Source organism: Brachionichthys hirsutus, chromosome 6 (genome assembly GCF_040956055.1).
Source record: "Brachionichthys hirsutus isolate HB-005 chromosome 6, CSIRO-AGI_Bhir_v1, whole genome shotgun sequence".
NCBI lineage: Eukaryota > Metazoa > Chordata > Actinopteri > Lophiiformes > Brachionichthyidae > Brachionichthys > Brachionichthys hirsutus.
This window is the reverse complement of record NC_090902.1, coordinates 3,660,823-3,685,070: the sequence shown is the minus strand read 5'-3', so window position 1 is coordinate 3,685,070 and position 24,248 is coordinate 3,660,823. Positions and strand designations below refer to the sequence as shown.

At 44.3% G+C, this 24,248-nt stretch overlaps 1 protein-coding gene across 1 annotated transcript; it reads right to left on the bottom strand.

Moving 5' to 3' along the window:
* Positions 1-2,969: 2,969 nt before the first annotated feature.
* Positions 2,970-23,863, bottom strand: rab28 (RAB28, member RAS oncogene family). The gene is made up of 7 exons (XM_068740433.1): positions 23,789-23,863; positions 20,119-20,215; positions 18,019-18,107; positions 16,303-16,432; positions 6,671-6,774; positions 6,497-6,574; positions 2,970-4,171 (listed from the first exon to the last, which is right to left on the bottom strand). Exons 1-7 carry the CDS (start codon positions 23,861-23,863, stop codon positions 4,079-4,081), a joined length of 666 nt encoding a protein of 221 aa, XP_068596534.1. The 3' UTR covers positions 2,970-4,078.
* Positions 23,864-24,248: the final 385 nt, after the last annotated feature.

Here is a 24,248-nt window from a genome sequence, read left to right as displayed (position 1 = left end):
CCGTTTTTAAATGTCCTTTTATGCTTATTTGTCTTCCAGGAGTGACGCCCAACTTTGGTTCCACCCAGGAACCCTCTCTTTGTTTGGCACAGGATAAATGCAGGTGCTGAATCTCAGTTTTGTGACTTCTTTTAACAGAGCAGCCCCTTTATCAAACACATGAGCTTTAGAGACGTCTCAATTATCAGCTATGAAAAGGCCGAGTCCGTCCATCGTCTTGTCGTTCTGAGGAGCGAGACGGCCTCTGTTATTACGATACGCGTACGATGCTGTATATCAGCAACACAACACCTTTGATCTAAATGCAAACACTTTCATTGTGTTGCACGAGTGTTGGATGTGCAGCAGATTAAGAGAAAACACAACAGGAAATGGGAGGGTCTTATGTGATATATAGAATGTCCTGCACAAATTCATCACTGGAGCTGCAAATATTTAGCACCTTCAGGCTTGAAACGTATCTCTGGGCGGCGTCTAACGCTTACTAAGTGATGTGATCATTATTTTGGTTTATGTGTTGATTATTTATATGGAAAAATGAAAAAAATTCTGTCTTGACTACAGATCAAAAGTCAAATTTGCAGAACTGTAAATTCAAGCAGACCTTTTCAGATACAAACTCTAAAAGCAATGACAATTGAATAATCTAAGCCTAGATTTATATCAAAGTGTTCCTAGTGTAGTCGATCAATCGTAATCAATCTGGTGTTTAAATCTAGAAAGGCGCCTTTAAATAAAAATTATTATTATTACTATTATTAAGTTCAACACCGTCCAATTTTTGTGTTTTTTCACTCGATTTAATGAAGATCCTATTTCCTCTCCTTGCTCTTCCTTCCTCAGTATATACAGGATTATACAAGAGCCATTCAGTTTTAAGTACTATTTATTACAGCCCACTGAAAACAGCATTCACCCATGCTAAAGAGAGAGAGAGAGAGAGCGAGAGAGAGAGAGAGACTTCCAGTTTTCTGTCCCCATGCCGCTTATTCAGAATCTGTGCTTTTATTGGCAGGTCCTCTCACCAGACCAACGGACTATAAATATGACCCCTCTCAATGGCCACATCCTTACCCCGAAAATAAATCATGTGCCTTTCGGCTGGAGCAGACACACGGCACCCAACGGGACAGCCGAAGCGACGGAGGGAAAGATCCTCTGAAGCACCCTGGGAACGAAGCTCTTACTGGTTCACCTCGGGGCTTCAAATGGATGCCAGCTCAGGCCCAGTGTCTGCCTCGCCCACCACTCCTCTTGCTGTTGGCGAGCACAGAGAATACGAGCCAAAATGGGGACCGGCGGTACAGAATAAATCAGTCCTGCCGACTCCCCCAACGCTGAGTTCCTGGCAGTGTGCACAGGTGGAAAATGGAAGAGTGCGTGGGTAATCGCAGGGTTTTGGCCCCAGTTCTGCCCACGAACAAAAACAAAAAAAGCACCCACCACAACTATGGCCCTCTTACCAGCTTGTCCTGTGTGTGGCTTTCTGAGACTGTCATCGCAGAGTTTCGGCAATGAGAAACGCAGAAGGGGAGGAGGAGGAAAGAAAAGCACACGAAAAAAAAAGACTTGTACCCATCGAAATCAAGTAAACACTGACCGAAGACTCCGAGAAAAAGGTGAAGAAGTGTTTCTGTTTAACGCTTGACTAGAAAGTATTCTGAGAGGCGACACAGCGGTTCATGAAACGGAAAAAAGCACGTTACCGTTAGGCTGCTTGCACTGCATTGATGCAGAATAAACAAACAACCACAACCAACCAATGCATGCAAAATAATTCATATAAAGCCACTGAGGAAACGGCAAAGCAAATTCAATTTGACACAAATCGCCCCTGATTTTTGACAATCTGTCAAAAGCCTGCCCCTCCCCACACTTTCATCCTCTTCAGTATTCGGGGGGACGTCGCCGTTGAGAGCGTCTAAGCTGGAAACGGAGCCGCAGTTGTTTTCCTTGCAAAAAAAACACCTGTCTAAACAGCAGCAAAGCCAAGGGCAAGTCTCGCCTGTCAGCGTCGGTGACAGGTCTTAGCACAGACAATTCCTAAGACGTCCACTCAAGCGAGACAATGCACGTGTGCTGGAATGACCCCAGCTGGGCCGCCTCACTCGCCATTAACTTTCATTGTTGTTTGCAGCGGCCTCTGCAACAAACGGACGTTGACAATCGACGACCCAGAGAAGGTCAAATACGAGATCCCCGTAAAGATGAAGTCTTTGCTTCTTTTGATTCTGTCATTTTAAATGCACTTGAAAATCCTCTTAAACATACCAGAGGTTTCAGTGGCATTGAAAAGCCGAACCAAAACCAGAAGCCTCTTATAGTTGTGTGATAATAACAAGTGATGAATTAATAAACCATTTATGAAGCCGTTTATATCATCCGTCCGACGAGGATTTAGCTGTTTCAGCAAAGACTGACTGAACAAAGACCAGGTGGCGCACTAGCTGCTAGCGACTATGGAGCGGGAACTCCAGGGAGGTCAAGTTTCACTCCTGATGCTTAAATGTCAGCACATGGATCCTTAACCTGTAATGCCCTCATCAGCTACGGTGCAGCTCCATTCATCTGCCTCATGCGAGCGCCTCCGGGGCTTCTTCCAGTCAGTTTGCGTTCGCAGCGTAGAGCGAAGGATCGCAATGAAACCAAGACTCAAATGTTAAGAGGGAGCTAAACAAAGGCCGAGTAATGAGAAGGCCTGAGCTCGTTCGGGTTTTTTATTCCAGGAACAAAGGATGGACGGATAAACCAAATGAAAATGTGTTGAGTTTTACTGAAGTTTCATCATGAATAGGACGACGGTGTCTCTAACAAACGTTTTATGACATTTTATTTCTGTGAGGTTTCATGATAGCCTCTGAGGGAAGCAATGTCAGAGTTCCCATCTCAGGCCTGTGTATTGTTGCATGCAGACCTATACTGTTAGAAACACAAACTGAATTTCCAGGTCAATGAAAGAAGCTTTGGAGTGGAGCGGAGTTTGCTTTTATTGCACAAACACATATTTTACACACATGGAGGATACTGTGGTCGATGGAAATCACAAAACCCATCATCAAATGACATCGATAGAACTGGTTAACCATGCGATATCTCCTCTAATGATTCGTCAAACCTCTGTTCTAGAACGGACAGCTGAATAAGGCTCTGGAGAGACTTCTAGAATAGAGACTTCTACAAAGATGAACGATTCAGTTCATGCTCAGTTTGACACTCGGTTTACTCGGAGTTATAATCACCTGACAATCTTTATCAACACAACATCTGGATGCTCCTCAAAAAGGACAAGCCTAAAGCTCAAGCATTAAAAAGCACATGCGGCCTCTTTCTAGAGAATTTAAATACTATGTGATAGGTTGAAATGATTTGGGTACACTGAGGAATATAGATTATAAAATGTCAATTCCCACTTAAAACAGTCAATTTTACATTTCTACCAAAGCATAAGTGAATACAGTACAGAGTTCACGTTACAGCACTGCCTGTGCAAGCCTCTAATTGGCAAATTGAAATGCAAAAAAAATAAAAAGGACCACCGCAGCATTTGATCTCCTATTTCCCTTCTTACACTGAGAAGCAGTGCAGGATACAAGAGCTGCATGAGAAAGCATCTGGTTTTACTTTCTTCTTAATGTATCATTAACTTGTACACTTTGCAGTTTTAGGGATGCAGATTTGACAGGTATTATCTTTAGAAATATACACAAGCATATCAAACCAATGAAACCAATGTCCCTAATAGCAGCCTGTCTCATGCTAACACATTGTTTTATATTTACTTAGGGTGAATCATAGAAATAAAATCATAGCTGCATGTAAACTTGAAAAAAAAAAAAAAGAACTGAGGCTCTATTTCCTTTTGGTGAACCACCACAAGAAAATATCCATGTTAAATATCCAAACTCCAGGCCAAGGCCTCGAAACCACACGGTCTGTTCTTCATCTCACCCCCACAACTAACACGGGAATACAGACACACACTCTGAACACACTCATCCCGTCACCCCGAAACAATCCTGCAAGAGGAATACTGAGTAGTGTGACTTTAAGTGTGTGTGTGTGTGTGTGTTGGAGGAGGTCACTGCATCACACACATAGAGCTGCGAGGGGGGTTGACCGTCCTGGACATGCTGTCCTGGCTGTAGTTCACGATGTCTGCTTTCACCACAAGCTGAGAAGAGGAAGAGACAAATAAATAAAGGGTTAAAAAGATGCAAAAAATTAAATCAAAGTAAGACTCTGATTAGTCTCATAAAAGATAATTCCCTCCGTTCTGTGTTCAGGCAGACATAAACCGTCCTCTAATGAATGTCTCCTAATAAATACGCAAGTCATTTGTCCTGAAGGTTTGTTTGTGCTACGAGTTCATTTTCACGAACACTACAGAGGAATGTGATTACTATCTGCACACACACACACAGCATGACTACAGAAAGCACAGTCACAATGATAAAATCTACACTGGCTGTAACCATGGAGACGTACTTCCATCTATTGAACTGAACATATTTTGCTTCGCTGGTTGTCGTCTGGTCTAATTGGGCCTTCGTCCTGTGGGTAGTCCACCAGCTCAGCCTTCACGATCCTCTGAGCAGGTTCATCGTGTCGGCGCAGCGGAGAGACGGCAATAGAGGCAAAGGACAAGGAGTGTGAGGACAGTAAAAAAGAGAGGATGAGGAGGAGGTTGAGGAGTGAGAGAAATGAATGAGAAATGTGAGAAACAAAAAAAAAAAAAAGGGAAGCATGACATGATACAGCAAACACAGCCAAGATCTAGAATTACTGAGGCAAAGTTTGAAATGAAATGACAATATAAAAAATAATATAATAATAGCATGGGATTTTAAAAACAGTGAAATGCAGCCTGAAATAAGTTTGAATATAGATGGACGATGGAAATCCAGTTTTTCAGACGAGTTTGTTTCTGATCAATTCATTCTTCATCCGTCCATCCAGGGTTGGCTCACAATGCCAGAGGTTATTCCAGACATCGCTCTGTCCAGCAAACACCAGAGGAATTCCCAGGCCGAAGGACATATGTAACCCCCCCCCCCCCCCCAGGGATTTCTGCATCTACACGGGGGTCTCCCCCCTTGTTGGAAAGGCCTGGAAATCCTTCAAAGGGAAGCATCCTTCAAGCCTCTCGATAAAATGCCTGAACCATTTTACTGGCTTCATTTTGACACGAAGGAGCCGCAGGTCTGCTCTGAAGTCCTGCATTTTAGGAACGCGCCGTTGAACCCGGGCGGGAACGCAAGATCGAAACAGCCTACATTTGATCCTAATGGCGTGGAAGGCAGCGGGACTCTTAATCACCAAAGAACAGACCACATAGCTGGAGAGCGAGCCCTGGTCGGCCGTCTGATTAACGAGCTGTCGAAGCCTGGTGTCGGAGTCGTGCGATGATTCGTCGTCCTGCTATCTGATCCGGCAGACAGAGGGCTCTGACAGAGAAGGCTGCCAGGCAGATATAATACCGTCAGGGGTCGCGACCCTCGTGTTCGGCTCTCTAAATCAGACAGCTGATAACGAGGCTTCGGTGGCCTCCCGGCTAGACCCACAGCCATGACCGCTTCAAAGCCTCATCGCTAACATCCACGACACAAACGGCTTGTCGCGGCGCCGCATCGCCAACATTAGCACACAATAGTACGTCAAGGAATCCGGCAACATGGAAAACACACTAGAGCAAACCAAAAGGCATGTTTGAAGGTGTGTTTGTTGTTGCTCTTCAAACATTGTCTGAAATGCTTCAGCCTCTCGTCTGTATCAGAGGTTTACACGCTTAATACTGTTGAGCTATCTGTGAAAAGAAGAGTGAATTGGTCCCAGCCAATCACCCTGCTTGAGTAGCCTGGATTAAACCACTTTGCTTTACTGACAGAGTCAAGGGAGGAGAGGAAAGAAGAAAGCAGATGGGCAGCTCCTGATGGGACAGCGGCCGGCTCGTCCCTTCCCTTCCCTTCCCTTCCACGCTCTCCATTCTCAGAGTCCTGACCTCTCTGTGGCTTGGTTCATTAACCACTATCCAGCCAGCGTGGCTCCAAGCAGACATATCAGAGCCAGGATGGATGCCTTGGGGGGGGGGGGGGGGGTGACCTTGTAAATCCTACAGCTGCCACCACTGGGCACCTTCTTGATCTGGCTGGCAAGCCGAGACGCTGGTTTGGTCCAAAACGAAGGCAGATAAAACCAAATAAATCAGCCAGCCGGGACCTAACCCCCTCACCCTTACAACTGCCTACCTTTGACCTCTGACCCCACACGGTAATGTGGTCAAGACGGGTCTATTCACAGATGGGCGGTGTCAGTGAGAAGTAGACCGCCAGGAGGCAGACATAACAAGCTCCTGTTTACACACACCTCCCTCGAGTCCGGCCATTAACTCCATCCAATCAATTATGAATGTAAGAGCCCAATCGTGTATCAATAGGGGCCGGTCAGTGTACATGTTCTGTCCTATAAACAGAAACGCCACTGTACTGTTATGGCTCACCTGGGATTGCTCAATTTCTGCTCTGTTAAGCTTCACACCGAGAATCTCAGCAGCGACTCTCTGGAAACACAGGAACACCTGAGGAAAGGGAAAGATGGAGAATACGTAAGTCTTCCCAGAGACACTCTCGACTTCGCGTGTCGATCGCCGCTTCTTGAATTAGCTGCCACTGACCGAGTCCCCCGTCTTGGCCGATACGAACTGACTGATGACGCCGTTCTCCTGACAGAAGCGCTGGTGTTTGTCCGCCTTCACTGTCCTCAAGTGCTCCAAGTCGACTGTGGACGAAACACAGCGTGAGAACACGTCCGTGAGATACGGTGGTTACGCAGCGCTATCGCGGGGTTAACTGTCCCGTTATATGAACACAGAAGAAGACAGAACTGTTTACACCCGAGTAAAGATGGAAGGGAATCTGCCTCGTGAAGAAGAGCAGTGGACATAAATGCACATGAGAACAGAGCATAATTCATAACGGACATAACGTCGGACACACTGGGACCATCGCTTTAAATGACAGCATCTTCCTTTTGACCCTTGTGACGTGCATTTCCATCCCGGCCAGTGGTAGCAGCTGTTTTGCTTCGCTGCTTCCTCACTATGGGGTCACGGCAGGGTCGATGGGGAAGGTCAACCAGGGGTCTCGCTGCTGAAAGGAATAGCGCCGCTCTTTATTTCTGGCTTTGTGCAGAAACCCAGCCACACCCAGTATCTGGTGCGTACACGTCTATGGTAGCTGGAGGAGGTCGGGCTACTGTACGGTGTTGCATTTCTTTTGCACGCCCCCCCCCCTAAGAGTTTTACTCTTTGTGTGAGGTTTCATTGAAGTTGTCAAGAAATTACTCCGTTCTCATGCTCCTTAGTGTGTGTGTGTGTGTCCAAGAGAAACACACGAAGCCAGGAGAAGGGAAAATGAGAGACAGATACGTAGCAGGAAACTGTAGACACTAAACCTGTATAATTAATATCTCAGTAAGTCATATAGTCCAGAAATGTTAAAGGGCAACAGAAAGAAAAAACATTTGGAAAGAATCAATTTGAACTCAAACGAATATTATCGTCATACATGACATATAAACACAAACCTTTCTGGGCGAGGGCAGACACTTTTACAACTACTCAGTGTCCAGGGCCGACCGTCATGTGTGTGCCTGTGCATAAACATGGCTGTCTCATAGGCGTCAGTAGGTTATTAATTCCAGTCATTAATAGCAGGGGTACCCAGCATGCTACTAGAAGTAAACACCGCTAATCCTTTGGATCCTGCACACTTGGGAAAAGTCATCAATCATGTGTCACAGTCAGATTAGCCAACGCTAACATCGTGGCTCCGGAGCTGAGGAAGCCAATTTACTATTAGTTGAGGGGGGAGGGTGTTGTGGGTAAATTAAGGTGGGAAAGAAATGCCCTTAAAATGTTATTTTAAAAAACAGTCAAACAGGTTAAATTGTTGTGAATTATTTTGTGTCTGATTGGTTCAAGATGTCGGGCTGAAAGCGTACGATCCATTAGGTGTATTTGCTTCGAGTTTAATCAGTGCCTGCGGGAGTTTACAGGCACAAAAAGTCGATGTACGAACAGATGAAGATCGGAGAGCAGCAGAAGTTTCACTTTCAATGTAAAAACGAAAAGCAATTGAAATGTTATTTTAACAGTAATACAGTTTGAAAATGCAGCTAAATTCTGCAGTCAGTATTTCTTGGGGGGGGGGGGGGGGCAATCCCTTTGGTTTTGCTCAGAATCGATCACTTTAAGTTCACGCTGATCGAATGTGACGTGTGATGGGATCTGCTGCAGCAGCTGCAAGCTCAGAAGTTTATGGTGCGGTAAAGTCGATTGAAGTGAATTCGAGAAGTCAGGAGTGGCTTTTTCCACAAAATCCTTTCCTTCAAAAAACAGACATTGAAATAAGTACTCTATTGGTGTTGCTTTAAGGGCATTGCTATTCATACCGACATCGACAATGCCGAGCCTTAAAGCATCAGTTACAGTTTCAAGCTGCTTTTCATCTGCAGCCTTCAGGCAAGAATACAAGGACATTAAGTGTCACCCAATCGTCATAGAGTTGCACATTTCCATTTTCCTCTGAGCATTTGAAGGCAAAGGCCCTCAGAAATACTTATCAATGACATCTGGACTTCAGGATCATATTGATTATTCATACCAGCATCATATGACAAAGCTCAGAACAAATATCCTTGAGGATGATTATACTTTTGTGAATGAAAACACTGTCATTGCATTAATATTCTTGGTGCATTTAATGATCTTTTAACAAATACTTCACATTTTTGTATACACAAAATAATACTATAGGTGGGCTGACATTCTTAAAAGAATTTTGCAGCATGTGGCATCTGTCTGTGTAAACCGAATACAAGGCTAATCCCACAGTTTTAGTGTTTTACTCCATTTTTCTCCCTAATGTACCCATTTCTACTTATCAGGTCAAAACAATCTTCCTCCGATGATCTGGTTTCCCTCTGTTTCTGTCAAACTGTACATCAGTTTAACAACCGCTAGGAAGTGACTGCAAACACGAAATAAACTGTTTAGGCCTCCAAGTGCACAGAGATAGTGAAGGGGGGTCATCACTCGTCCAGAGCGATGGCCCTCCCTCCCTCTGGTCACCACCGGTGTTTATTTAAAAGGTCTGCTTGTCATTACGGCAAATTACAAAAGTTAGAGATTAATATCTGGTGGACAAATTAGGCTTTTACGGTAAATGACAGGTTTGTTATTGTGGTGACCTACAGCACACAACCAACTGAGAAGAACTTGGAGAGAATCCTCTTTCTGTCAGACCTGATTATCCTGAAAACTGATAGGCTGGAAGAACTTTGTTTTATCAGTTAGGAAGTGGCATTTTGACTGGAACATGGGTTTAATCTAATAACATTACTGTATGTTGTCCCTCAAAAAAACAGCAGTTCGTCAAGTGTTGTTGACTCAATAACTGGATGTTTGTAATGTAAATAATTACATTATTGAGATATTAAGGAATTAAGACAAATCTACACACGTTCATTTTTGTAAAACTCTGTTCAAATCAGGCTAGCACTGATTCCAAAATGACAACAAACCAATGTGTTGTCGTCTGCATAATTTCTGTACGATTGATTAACACGTTTGCATTTGGTACCTAAGCCTTACTTCACCTGGCTTGACCAACAGTTTAAGATGGATAATAGAAGCTAACCTGAGCTGGATGTCGGTTTGTAACAGACACAGAGTCAGTTTGCTGACTTTGTGACTCATCTAGACGTCGTTTTATGAGGTAAAGACTCGTACCCATTTCAGAACTTTTGTTAATCCACTGCTACTGTGGCCTTGAATAACAATTACTAAATACTAGGTAATGTTAGCAAGTATTAGCAAACGTTTGCCACCCTAACCCAGCAGTTTTTGTGTACGAATGTATTTTCATTTCCAGATTTGTGCTAGAATCCCCCAATTTAAGAGTTAAAACTCATGCCAGAAAGTGAAATTGTCAAATTCCCTTGAATATTCAAACATTGAGATATTATTGTTATGCTTCTTGACGACGCATATCTGAACAAAAGTGGGAACTGAAGTTCAACAAGTACATGTTGCCAATACACAACAGTAAGCTAACATTGCCTAAGCCAGCCCCGAGCCCAACATCGCGCTGCGTAATCCTCCGCGGGCTTTTAAAAACTGTGCTGTGATAACAGAGACACCTACTCACTATTCTACTCACCATCCCACCACGTCGGCTGCCGGGGGTTGGAACAGTTTACCCAGCGAGCAACAGCCAGAGAATAACACATTGACATAACACGGCTAATTGCCGGCAGCCGCGTTTTAAACTAAACTGCAGTTGTTGCAGTGGGAATGGAAGGGCTGAGGGTGGAATATGTGAGCGGTGTGTGTGTGTGTGTGAGGTAGTAATTGGGGGGGGGGGGGGGGGAGTGTGTGTTGTCAGAGAATTGGGGCTCTGAGGGGTCATATCACATTAAGTGAAAGTTACAGGGTTGAGCCTAATCAACCCCGGGGGAGAACCTATCACTTCCAACATTACCTCACACCGTGCTTTTAAGACCTTGTTAAGAGGGTCTGCCTCGGTTTCTCCTCGGCGATGCCCACGAGCCAATTCAGAGCGCACGGCGAAGGCGAGGATTATCAGATCACATCCAACTCGTAATGAATAGACCTACAACTGTCACAGCGAATGAAGGCATCCCATATCTTTATTGAATAGGGATTTGTGAGTCTCTACGGGTCGCTATTTCAAAGGTAATGGTTACATATCAGCACATCGATCATGAATGTAGGATCCTATTTATTATAGCATCTTGAAATGTTACCAACATTTAAATTGAGCAATGTGATACGACTGGCTGCTTTCATAACCATTGTCAATTCTCTGGCTCAGAAAAGGACTCTGGACTCTGTTTACTCTGGAACGTTCTGTTCCTGTTAGGTTAGGAATTACCAAAATAAAGTTATTATTTATGCTTGACAGTTTTGAAAATAGTTTTGAATGGAGTTTTAAATTCTGTTTTAATAACCCCAACAATGTGTTTTTCTTTAAAACAACCGAGGTTTGCTACCAGCTCTACTTGCCCCTGAGCTCAGACACATTTCTTCACTTTTATCTTCTGGTTCAACACAAGATGATGAAACCATACAATGTTCGCCAGTGACCTTGTCATGGTCAGCTAAGGTGAATTGCTGGTGACATTTTATAATCTGTTACATTTTGTGGAGGAAAAGCTTCAAATGAAATCGTTTGTATGACAGCTGATTGTATTGGACATTGATTTAACTTAACACGGTGCCGAGTAACAGAAAATGACGGGTGGAATTTACAACCCATGTGAAGCATTTAAATGACTGGGTCCACAGAGCTCATTAAAATGAAGCATTTAGAAACTAGAATCAGATGACACACATATTGAATTTGTCTGTACAAAAATATGGACTATTTAGTTTCAATTTACTATTTAGGAAATCATTTTTTAGCCATTTCTACGCTGCCGTTGATGGTGTTGGGCATTATATCTCTGCATGTAAGAGAATTCTAGAGGTGGGATAATCCTCCGGATATTTCCCCGCTTGAAGGTACGTTATTATATCGGTGCTTTTTGTGAGCACAGACAGCGCTGTTAGTAACCCGGTGTTGTGGAGGTGAGTGGGGCCCGTGCAGGAGTCCTCTGGGGGATCCTGACATAGACAGAGTGCTCTTTGTGCTCCGGTGACCCTGCCCCGGTGGCTTGAAGCGGCCCGGGACCGTCGGGGGACTCTCTTTCCACTAGGTCAGAAGTGTTCTGTCGACAGCTCATTGATCACAGCTCATCTTGACATTTGATCGTTCTACATGAAACGACGTGCATACACGCATACATGACTGCGCACACACACACGCATTCACACTTTAAAACGCAATCTCCACACCGATTAGTAAAAAAAAAATATTGTGCCTAACCTAAAAAGGACATGAAAAGCTGAGTTCCACTTCCAGACCGTCTCTCCTCCAGTAAAACCTGGGGCTGGGGGATTTGCAGACGGCGTTAACGGGCACTGAGGACTTGTGAAACGTGAACGAAAGACCCAGTTCTGAGCTGACCGCACAAGATGCTGTCCAGGGCTTCACTAGCTATGTCCTCCAAGCCCTTCTGTCGCTGTTAAACTAAGTGGTATTTTATGGCCTGGCAATAATATGTGAGCCGGCGGGGCAACTGTGAGGTACAATAGTTATATGAAGCGCAGGGGAGCGTTCGTACTACGCTGTAAGTCTGTAGATAATTATAGAGGCTTCCTGAGAGAAATAATGCATTGAACTGGTTCCCATAGTCAGCTTTAAACCACATTAGTCAACTTGTTTTCTGCTCGCAACCGCCTAAGCAAACATCGGCGGGATTAAAAAGCCGAGGCAACAGACGGTAAGAAGACTTTCACGTAATATTTCAGGCGGTAAAAAAGTAGATCCTTCACAAAAGGAAAGAGCAAAAAATCTGTTTATACGTCACATATATTCACAGCACACGCCTGTGGATCCAGATAGGTCGGTTATTTACCCAACTCTGTGTAAGCACGGCCCTTTCCAGGAATTCCTCCATATCAATGTTGTGGAGCAGCGACGAAATAAAGTACAGCCTGAGCGTGATGAGGGTTCCAGGCTGCACTCGGGTCAGGTGGCTAAGCTGTGCTGTGCAACTCAAATGGCCCATGACTTGCCACACAAGAAGGTATGCGAAGACTGATCATCTACTGCATGTGGAACAATATTTGCTTTATGGATGGCTAAAATGAATGAGCACTTTCCATGTTTCGACAGGCATGAGAGTCAAGAGAGATGAGAGCAGAGACCAGAGCTGGGTCAAATCTTTGTTACGATTAAACGTTGGCAGTATTTACACCGCTCTGTGTGTGCGTGTGTGTGTGTGTGTGTGGAGTTGCCACCTATCAGCTACCTGAGTTTAAGCAAGCCCGAGAGTGTTTCTAAATCACACGTCTCTGCAGCTGCGACTTTACACGTTACATATTAAATGCATCAGCTGGAGCGTAACACAGCTGTAACACTTCATTCTTTCCTCTCTCGAATTGTTGTAACTTGAATCTTTATTTCCCATCATTTCCAGACTTACAGTAAGACGGCTGGCCACCGTCGGCGTGCTCGCCGACACAATTTGATATGCACATCTGTTCTGACCCTTTACCTTCAATGAAATGTAAAGAGAAACAAGAAACACTGGATTAGTTGTAAAGATTCCAGATCTTTGCCCGACCGTACGCCCTCTCTTTCTATGTCTGTACTGCACGTATAATGTTTTACAGTGTCAAACCTGCGGTCGCTTTACCCACACTGCAAAACAGACACTGCTGACGTGTTCATCCTTTCTATACAGGGAGGGGCGAGGGTGCTGGGGTAAGAGTACTGGGCTTTTGTCCCACCACATGTCTATTGTGGCTAAACCTTTCCCTTGGGGGCAATTAGGACCTTTTAGTTTGTTGTAAGAGGACCTAAGTACGAGTGGGTTGAGCCAGGAAAAACATTTTTGAGCTAAACCAAAAACAGAAGCACATTGAGCTCCTCTACACTCCTGCACTTCTGAGCATCTCTCTATTAAGAAATGTGCCGGCCTGCACTGAACAGACAGGAACTGTGGCAGCTTTGCAGGGGCAGGAAGGTGAGGGTGGGTGGGTTGGAGGGGGAAGGCATCAATTCTACCTGAGGTCTTGCCAAACAACTCTGGACCAACAATGTTGGTGGCACGGACATCCTTCATGAGAGAAACGAGTTCGGGGAGATCCGTGTTTGTCTTTAACTTTAAGGTAGGTGGGTGTAAAACTGGAGAGGGAGGGGTGCAACGGGTAACGGCGCGCAGCAACATGTGCTGCAGCGTGCAAAAAGCAAACGCGTTGATGTTGTTTAACACAATAGAGGTGCGGAGCCAATGAAAAGACATTAATACAGGAAAAAGCAGAGGTACGCGTCTACATGCAAGCCATAAGAATAAAGAGTATGTTGAGAATATTAAGAGTCAGTGTTTGTGTTTAACAGATGGTGCAGGATAGGCAGTACTTTAGTGTTCAAACTGTCCTCGCGCAGGGACCTTATCTCCCCACAGAGGGGAACGTTTCCCATGCTAGGCCAGGGTGAATCGGCAGTGAACAGTGTTAGAACCTCCAAGCAAAAAGTCATGAGTGATGAGGAGGGGTTAAGAGAACTGAACCCATTTAAGTCACCCAAATAAGGGCTGTACGAGCCCATGATGGATGTTCTGGAGTTCCTGAGGGAGAGCGCGCCAGCAGTGGGATGGGTGATGGGCGGGGAGCGAGCAGAGGTCCTGCGATCCCCACTTAATAAAAACAAATTGCTTTGATAAACGACGCAAGCTTAATGTCTACGAAGAAATGCGCGTTCTAATTTTGCACAGTAACAAAAGCCGTTTCAAACCGGCGATGGTTGTGTTGGACGATGACGGGCGTACGTTACAATGTGCAACGCGTGCACTAGGACTGCTGCTAGCAATGACATCAGACAGCTCTGATTGAAAAGCCACGCGGTCACAAACGGGCAAAAAATACAGCTGTTATGAGGCAAAGAAGTTCTTTTTACACGCGCAGTCAATTCAAAAACTAAACAAATACCGGGAAGTGGTGGAGGAGATGACTGTGAAACAAGCCAATATTTCTCTTAAGAGCTTCCCTGTGTACCAAACGATGCTACACTGGACTGCATTGTAATAAACAGTTAGCATATATTTAGACAGCTTAGCATTCCTCCATTGCACGTGTTACTTTCTGAATCTTTGTGTGCATGTAGTTACATAAATAATTGCGCGCCTTTAATAAAACATTTCATTGGTTTCCTCTCTGAATTGTCACAAGTGGTGCCGTAATTCAAAACAAGGCTCTGGGTAACAAGTGGAGGGTATGGAAGCGCAGTTTACGTGCACTGAACAAGCACACTTAGCGGCAGCCGGCTATGCTAAAGCTCAGAGAAAGGAAAGGTTGTTCCCTTCATGCAGTGACACCAGGGTAAGGAGAGGAGGGGGCCGCGTCACTAATGAACCAGTCTGGTCCGCGGGCTCAGTTACCTGCGCCGGTACAGAAGACGGTGTTCAAATTAAAACATGGGATATGGGATCATTCAGGGGGTTGAAGCTCAGTGTATACAGCAGCAAATGCAGGCTTAATCAGTTAAACTGGGACACACTTGATTGCAGCCTCCATAAATATGCAGCCCTCCTTGGTCCAGCATCATGAGAATAATTTCAAATAAGTCGAATCCACGGGAAGGTTCGGGGATTCAGAAAGGCTAAAGCTAATTGATTGCTCCTTTTGGGACAAACTGTGTGGGATCATTAAAAACACACACAGGGGTCGTTGCCGGCAATCGAGCCATTAGGGGGGGGGGGGGGCAACTGTGAGTGTCGGGGTGAGGCGCCTGACAGCAGGATGAACACTGCTTAAATATTACAGTACACACACTCACCCACCCACACAACCAAACCCTAGCCTAAATAGAGAGGCGCCCGCCGTTAAAGCCGGAGCATTAGGAGATGCAACGGATGCAAAGACATGAGAGTCTGCCCCAGACAGGCGAATTAAACTGTGACCTGTGGTCCCTGCGAGTAACATTAGCGAGAGTTTCCTGTGTGTCGGCACCACTCTGTTGACCGTTCATCATCGCCCAAGAAGGACAGTCACCGTTATACACAAAGGCCCTGATGCCCCACTTTACAATAACACAACGGCAGCCATGTCGAGGTGATGTTTAAAAACAGTCATCATTATTACCCTTTATTTTGGAGACGGGTGGATGGGCGCGGGCTGATAGCAGGAGAGCCGTCTGGTTAGCATCGACGTTCTCTCCTTAGCCAGCCACTCAGGACAGGAGCGCAGGCTCAGATACGAGGGGGGGGGGGGCAGACGGATGCTGACTGGGAGGGAGGGGGGGGTACAGATAAGCAGCGCCCTAGGTCTGTTTGCCCAGGGATCTTAAATCACCGTCAGTCACTCCCTAGAGTTCACAAACATCAGCATTCCCATCGCTCGAAAACCTCGGCCTCTTATCGACGGGCTTATCACGCCGATCAGTTATATGGTGCCCTAACAAACAGGGCTGCTACCATCAAACATTCACTCCCCCGCTGCACAAACACAGATGCACGACATGACAAATGCATCGCGAATGGACAACTCCAGCCAGCAACGGTTCATTTCATACGCCGCTAATCGCTAGAAACAGAAATAAAACTGGGTACACTACACAACAGAGATTAGTCACGACTCTTCCGTGGGTTGTGTGTGTTTGTTTCTTGTGCGTCTCTCACTTTTGTTCCCAATCAGAGAGACGACGGGCCGGATATCGGCTTCCTCGCTGGCCTTCTTCACCATGCCGAACCAATCCTCCAGGTTCTCAAAGCTCTGGTGGTTGGTGATGTCGTAAACCAGGAGAACCCCCTGGGAAAAGGAAAAGAACAACACACTCCTCAGATTGTATACGGTGCAAAGAATGATTTAATATTCACACAGTAGGTGGCACTGCTCCTCTTCTTAGCGTCCGGGGGGGCACGCACCACAGAAACACTCGTGTGGCAACACCAGAATCGCACTCTAGTCTAAGGCAAAGGTTTGGTATCAACACAAACAGAGTGGGCACAGACACAAGAGCTGTCATCACAATTCAAGACAAACAATCTCGACTATCTTCTACGGCCGTTTCTCACTTTCACTGAAAAGTAACATAGGCCAAGATAAAATGTCCTGCTTTCTTGCTGCCTGGTGCAACACAACCTTGAGTTTTCTCTTGCTTTTCGTGCCCCCCCCCCCCCGACACGTACTGTCACAACACACGGGCTCAGCGACGACAGCTCGGGCCTCTGACAATCACTGGGAGTCTCTCCAAGCAGCCATGATTGATTACAGGACGCCGAGCAATGAACAATAGGTGTGGAAGTGTAGTACGGCGCGAACAAGAAACTCGTGGAGCAGACAGTCGTAATGTGGACATTTTGTTTGTGAAGGAGGGAGAGGGTAAAGGATTTGGTGACGTGGATAACGTAAACCAGTACGGCCACAGTACCGGTAAATACCAAAAACAGACGCGTCACTTCCACTATTTTTAAAACAGAGTCCATCGATTCATCAAATGGACAATGACCTGTAGCTGAGTTTGCTTCCGTGTGCAAAGATGAAACGTGTGTTTATACACAGCTGGTATATGGTGACAAGGTTCCTGCATATGCTGAAATATTAGACCTTGAATGAGACAAGCCTGGGTCTTCTGCAGCTGGAGTACCTACAGAGGACAAACGAGTACAAACCGACACAAATCATTGTGTCTGAGAAGAAGCCGTTACATTAAAGAGCAAAATGTTACGATTTCCTTCGGACAAGCATGAAAGGAAAGGAAATTGCCTATTTTCTCTGAACTCCTTCACGTAAGATGAGTGCTGTGGAAGATCTGAGATGACTTCATGCGTAAATAAACCCAGATATTAGAGAACGTGGTTTTTGTATGCTGTGTTAGTAACATTTATTCAGTCCGACACAAAATAACAAAGTGTATCAACTCTAAAAGAAAAATTAGTAACTGATTTTTAGAACTGCTATGCTCTCTGAGAAGGAAGTAGGTTTTTTTTTTTTTATTATACTGTGTTTTGTATGATTTGGCTTTGGGGGGAGGGAGTGGCAGGCCTCAGATGAAGCTGCAGAGACTGCAATAATAAGCATGAAGAAAGACGATGAAGAATTAAAGACTGATTCTTCCTCTGCTTCCACCTACAGCAGTTGCTTCGTATGTTTGAACACTGGCTGTTCTTTTGGGGATACTGCAGTCAAGACAAGTGTGTATAAACATATAATCATTATATACATTGCATATAAGAATACAGAAATTATTAACAACACAAATACAGTGGTGTGAAGACAGAAGCAGACACTGTGCCTAAAGACTGTAGCCCAAATCAATTGTGCAGAAACGATTGTTCGGCAAAATAAAGTACGGATTTAAGGGTGTCTTTGTATTTGTGTGTGTGTCACCTTACATGAGCTCCATATACGTATTTATCCAGCATTTTTCCTCCTAGCGTTTGACCGCCGATGTCCCATACCTGCAGGGTCACATTCAAATTGCCTACAGTGGAGAAAAGACAGATAAACGCCTCCTATGTCAAAAAAGACCAACATTTAAATAAACAAAATGTGTACAAATCAGCTCTGCAAAAGGAAAGAAGATGTTTCCAAGCTTTCTTTCTTTTGTTTGCTGATTAATCGGGTTAGAAAAACTCTTTTTTTTTTCTTCGTTATTTTTCTTCAAATTGGTAAAGCTGATCTGAATCAGTTGTACCTGTCACCTGCATTTTTGGGGGGAGCCACTTGTATAATAAAAGTCAACAATGTTGATGTACATAATGGAAAGCATAAATTAGTGGCGATTCTTTCTAAAAGAAAACACTTTTTTTGGCAGGTCACTCGCATCTCACATCCAAGAACTTCCAGCCAAGAGATCGCGGTGGAAGAAAAAAAAAAGTGTTTGCTGTCTAATTTAAACACGTTCAACAGCGTGCCAGTAAAAAAAAAAGTCTTCTTATTAGGCTGAGAAGAGCTGTTTGCATTGTGCCACATCCTGCCAAGTCAGGAAAGTGAGGATAATTATGTGCTGTTAGGTAAAATAGCAATAATTAAACATAAAATAAAAGAAAAAGTAGACCCTTGTCATGCCTCTGGAAAGTGACGGAAAGAGTGAATGAGCAGGGGCGAGAGAGCGAGAGAGAGAGATGGTCAGAAAAACCGAATCCAAATGAATATTTTCTTCCTCTGGAAAATGAAACGCGTGGTTGAGAAAAAAAAGTTAAAAAAAAATGTCAGAAGAGAAGGAGGACCAGACCGTGTCGGTGCGACGAGGGCCCTGCACTGGGCTGGAGCCGCGATGGGGAGCAGAGCATGCACTGTGGGCACGGCTGGACGACTCACCCCCTTCATGAGTCGCCTTTTGAAAGCGAGGGGAGGAAACGCTGAGGTTCACAGTCACTACATCTAGACTATACAGTGTCAATGTAAAGCTACGTTGGGGAGTGCAATGAATAACGGCTCTTTGGTGTTGTAAAGAGCCATCTCCACCCGTCCACCACGCTTGGACGCTAGCTTTATTTATGTTTCAAGCCCGATGGACAAACCGAAAAAGCGAGTTCAAGGTCAGAAAAAAAAAAAAGGCCCTTACAGCCCCATAGAGACCTGGAGCGCCACACCAACCTCCTCAGGTAGGGTGGGGGTCCTCGTGAAGTTTAGGGACCACCCAGCTTCTCTTCACCAGCTCATCAACACCCAATTCCCCAGAAAATGGGTCCGTTTAACAAGTCCGGCTTTGGAATGAGAGTCGCCGCCACCCTCGTGGTGCGGCCGCACGGTCGCTAACGTTTAAACAAAGGCTAGTTCTAACTGGAGAAATGACAGGAGAGAAGTCAAACGATTAACAGCGTTCGTAGGAGTAGACCCCAGCCTGTGCTCAACGTCGGCCGTTTTCATCCCGACTCCGCCACAACATTTTTGGGAGTTTAGACCTCCTAAGCCTCATAAGCTGAAACTGACATAAAATCAAAACAAGAATCTTTCAGTCAACTCACAAATCAGCATAACTTTTACTTTTAGCACTTAATTTCCCCTCGCTTAATGTTGTTTTATTAGTAATGAAAGAATGGAGGCACTTTGCAGACTTCTTCAGCTTTACGACTTGGCAGAGTTTTGGAAATGTCATTTAAAAATGTTGAAAATCCCCAATTCACATGGTAGGAAGTAAAAATGCAGCGCTGTCGGCTAAATATATCATTAGCCAATCTTTTATTTTACACATCTAATGGGGATACAGTGTGTCGCTTTATTTCTGTGGGTTTAGCATAAGTAAATAAGGACGCAAATGTTTTATGTGGTGGAGGACAAAGATCAGTTGAACGCAGTGATATGTATATACAACGTTAATGTATTTACGCTGTACTGCTGACCAGAATTATGAGCAAGGCTCGTACTGTACACAGTACTGTAAACAATTAAGACAGCAATGTCTCTTATTGATTTAAGTCTGCAGTCGGCAGAGACCGCCGAGTGTCAGAACAAACAAGCCTTCCCGAAAGATTAGGAAGGTGTCTCACCTGGAAGGCTTATTCTTTTCAGAAAGAAATCCAGCCCGATGGTTTGTTTGTACTGCTTCCCAAAGGCCTCCTGCGAAAACCTGGTGGCGAGTGACGTCTGAAGCAGTGGGACAAAAGAGAGAGAGGCAAAGAATGAGTGCAAGGGCTCGTCTGCAGCGATCGACGGGAATGGAAATATGTTATTTCAACCGGGCGAGAGTTCGAAATGATTTGCTTTCTCAGGATGATGTTGAAATGCTTGACTCTTTTGTGCTTCATAAAAATATTCACAAAATACAATCGTAGTGTGACTAATTCAGGGCAATAAGCAAGACATTGTCAAACTTCTTTTAGAGAAAATTCTGTATATTAAATCACTTGAAATATTTCTTCTTCCATTATTTCTTTTTTTTTTTTTAAAGAGGAATAAATTCTCATGTCGAAACACATTTTTGGGATTCCCTTTCCGCGCGCTCTGAAGGACGCTAATTTAATCATTACAAATCCGTTTTGAGCACCTTCAAATACGTGGTGATTGACTGGAGCGTACACTGACGTAATTGTCTGTCTCCTCCACCGTCTCGGTGCCGAGTCTCGGTCCTGACAGCAAGAATCGACCAGAATTACAAAAACAGGTGTCGGACGGCGTATGTGTCACGTCTCCAGACTGCAGACCTAATAATTGCCACAAATTATAAAACCTCCATCACTGTCACCCTTGTGTTTGAGGAAGGGAAAGAAATAGCATGTTAGGGGCTCTCCTGAAATCCATGGGAATTCATACCACGGGCTTGAAATGCCAAGTTTAATTCATTTTGATGGATGATGATAGGGAAAAAATGAAGTCCTGAGCGTCTATTAGCTATCTTTAGAGCGGCGTGCTTACATAAACACAACAGAGAAGTGAAGCTATGGGATTCTCTGAGTGTTCGTGTGGCAGCAGATGCATTTTTATACGGTTCTGGACAATCACTGCGGGTTTGAAGGATTTAAGACGACATTTATGCTTTAAATTAATTTATCTATGTGGGACTATGTGTTTATCTCCACTCTGTTTATGCTCCAAAAAGTTTGCTTTCGCCAAATTATATTTCAAATGAGGTGGTTTCCTTCAAATTGTGCTGAAATGAAGATGCAGAATTAATAGGGAAACACTTGTCATGGTTTACATAAATATTCTTCACGTAAAGAAGTGCCTATTAGCGTTCTTCAAGTGTAATGGAACTTGTTACTTAAATATTTTTCTTTAAAACCTATTGCATGCGTACTGCCGGCCTATATTATTGGCGCTTCGCATTAATATTTGATTTCCTTTGTGGTTTTATTCGCCTCATTTCATTTTAAGGTCACCGACTTTTTGCAGCCTGCAACGCAGGTCAGACTCAAGAATGACTGAAAAATTACGAGAGGTGACTGACGCAACAAGGAGAAAATCGGCCGTTTAAAAAGCCCAAACAATCTCTGACAACACAGGAATAATAAGTTCAGACAGCAAAAATGTATTCCACATGCTCGCATTGGCCTAGTCAGCCATTTGTCTTGGCATTCCAGCAGCTTGGCTCTGCTCCCTTTACGGAGCCTTTTCTTTTTCCAACATACAACTAAAACTAAGCAGCAAATGTAAAAGCTGGCGTAATCCTGACACTCCAACAGAGAACAGCACCGGGTCGCCGATGATTCCAGTGCCGGGAAATGGGGGGGGGGGGGGGGAGTTACACTGAAACAGGACACTGAAGAGAAGAGGGGGGGGGGGAATATAGCAAGCTGACTTAAGTCCATGTGATGCAACTCGTATGAGAGACGCAGCATCACATTAAGAGCTGCCTCCTCTTCAAATGAGATGTATACGCAAGCAGACTAATGAAGAGTGTGGCTGTAAATGACATCGCTCAAATGCACGATCTGCTGACGTGCAGGAACTGCACCGCTCAGAAACACCGAGTTGCTTATAGCTCAGGTTGAAAAATAGACCTGTGTTAGTCGGCCACATAAAGAGCCTGGCTGAATGTGAGACCCCCATATTTAAAAAACATCTCGCTCAGGTGGACAAGCGTTCCCACATCTCCATATATTTCTGAATGGACACCCGACCACAAGAAAAATATCACCCGAAAATGCTGTCCAAGAAAAACTGATCCGATTGCAATTTGCTGAGCAAATTGACATTAATAAGGGCGGAAACAGCATTCAAGATGTCAGTCAGTGGGTCCCTGCTCCAAATGGGGGGGCAAGGCTCTTTTTTTTCTGCCCCAAAACAGACAAGCAGGTAAGTCATTCAGACAGTGACGAGCTGACACCTGGCAGCCATGTGAGGGGGGGTTATTAATGTAGCGTATCTACAGGGAACTGAGTTGTGTGTGTTCTCTGCACCTCCTCCTCCACCCCCAAAAGAAAATGTCGACTTTCCAGAATGAGAACATTCATTTTCTCATTGGTCGCACCATTACTGCTACATTCATTTTCTATCTCCCAGTGGAAGGAGACATTAGTTACAAGAGGGAATGTGTAGCCGAAAAGCACTTGACATCTCTGCCTTACATTTTACACTATTTCAATTTAGGAGCTGGGATGCAGCAGCGAGAAGAAGAAAAACACAGCTGTATTGTCATGACAACCTATAAGAAAAAACACCCCATTCAAAAATAAGACCTTTTAAGACCAGATACCAATTTTATTTGAACAAGCTGCTCTACGGATACTTTACGTGTGATATGTAAGGTCGTGTGTAAAACAAGGTCACTAGATATTCAAGACAAAGAAGAAAACATTTTGACTTTCTGCTTCTTCTTTCTACCACTGCTTGATTTTCCATCCTCATGTTTATCTTCTCATTACCAGACAGTCATTATAAAGTGGGATTGACACAGAGTTACTTTAACTTTACTTTATATTCAATTAACATTATCATCAAAGTCCATAGATTTCAAATTTCTCAGCATTTTTCACTTTCTGGTTCTGACATCCTCATCCTAAACCCGGGATCAGTGTGGATGGGCAACCTCTGGAAAAAGTTATTATGCAATATATATAAATGCAACTTATTGCCCTAACTTTTAAATTGGTACATAATAAATAATTGATGAAGCAGCAATTAAGAAATTACGAGTCCATTTCAACAATGATCTGAAGAGTAGTTTAGCTATTTTTGGTAATCTGTTCATTGATTCAGTGTTTTTGTATTTGAAAATACAAAACTTTGTACTTTACTATTTCAATAGTTCATATTGGTATGTCTCCATCACACTTGAAAGTGTTTTACAAATAGCGAGCATGCATGAATTATCCTTGTTTCAGTCCATGTTTAAAATGAAATGTTCAGAGCTCTCCTGAAAAACACATCCATTGCTCGTAAAATGAAATATGAGAAGATTTAACTCTAAAAGCAAACGACGAAAACGAGCTCTACTTCAAGTTAGTAGGACCCCCCCTTAAACGTGTACTAAAGAAAACCAAGCAAAAATAATAATACACTGATGCGTATAAATCGAGAGATTCCCCATGTTATGGGCATGTACGTGAAACGTATGACGTATGACGTATTAAATCGTCGCCATTCGTCTCACAGAGTGTTTGTTGTTAGCTAACTATTGTAGCTGTATTAGCGTCGGTCGCCATGGACACAGTGAAGACAGCGCAGCGTCAGGATGCGAACAACGGGATAAATGCATGCGCGTTTCTGCGATGGTCTCACCTTACCACAAGCACCGTCTCCAATTACTACTATTTTAAGCTGCCTGTCCTGGCTGTCCTCCTCCGAGTCCGACATAACGCTAAATTATGCCCCGACCGTGTCTGTGGAAAACCGAAGCACCGGGAAATAGTCACGGTTTGCTGAGTCTGGTTTATCAGGCTAATTACAAATGGATTAAACAGCAGTGGACGAGTGGGTAAGCAGACGCCATTTTGATTTCACTAACGCTGCTGCTCCGCTCGGCATGATCCATTCACTCGCGGATTTTTCGACACAAGCGGTTTTTGTTTTAAACGGTAGTAAAATTCGCCGGAAAACAAGTCAGAACAGGCGACTCGGCATCTCACTTGGCAAATATTTCTCTATCGCCTCAAAACCGATTGCCATCGCAGGAAAAGTTCAACCCGGAAACCCGATAAAAAGCATTTTGGTATCGTCCGTGTGTGACGTCTATGACGCG

Bases quoted from the DNA above. Each gene is read 5' to 3' on its own strand.
- rab28 (XM_068740433.1), bottom strand. From the start codon at position 23,863: ATGTCGGACTCGGAGGAGGACAGCCAGGACAGGCAGCTTAAAATAGTA. The intron at 16,433-18,018 runs GTAAGGTGACAC...TCCTTTTCCCAG, and splicing joins AATACGTATATGGAGCTCAT to GGGGTTCTCCTGGTTTACGA. The intron at 6,775-16,302 runs GTGAGAGACGCA...TTTCGTCCACAG, and splicing joins CTCTCTGATTGGGAACAAAA to TCGACTTGGAGCACTTGAGG.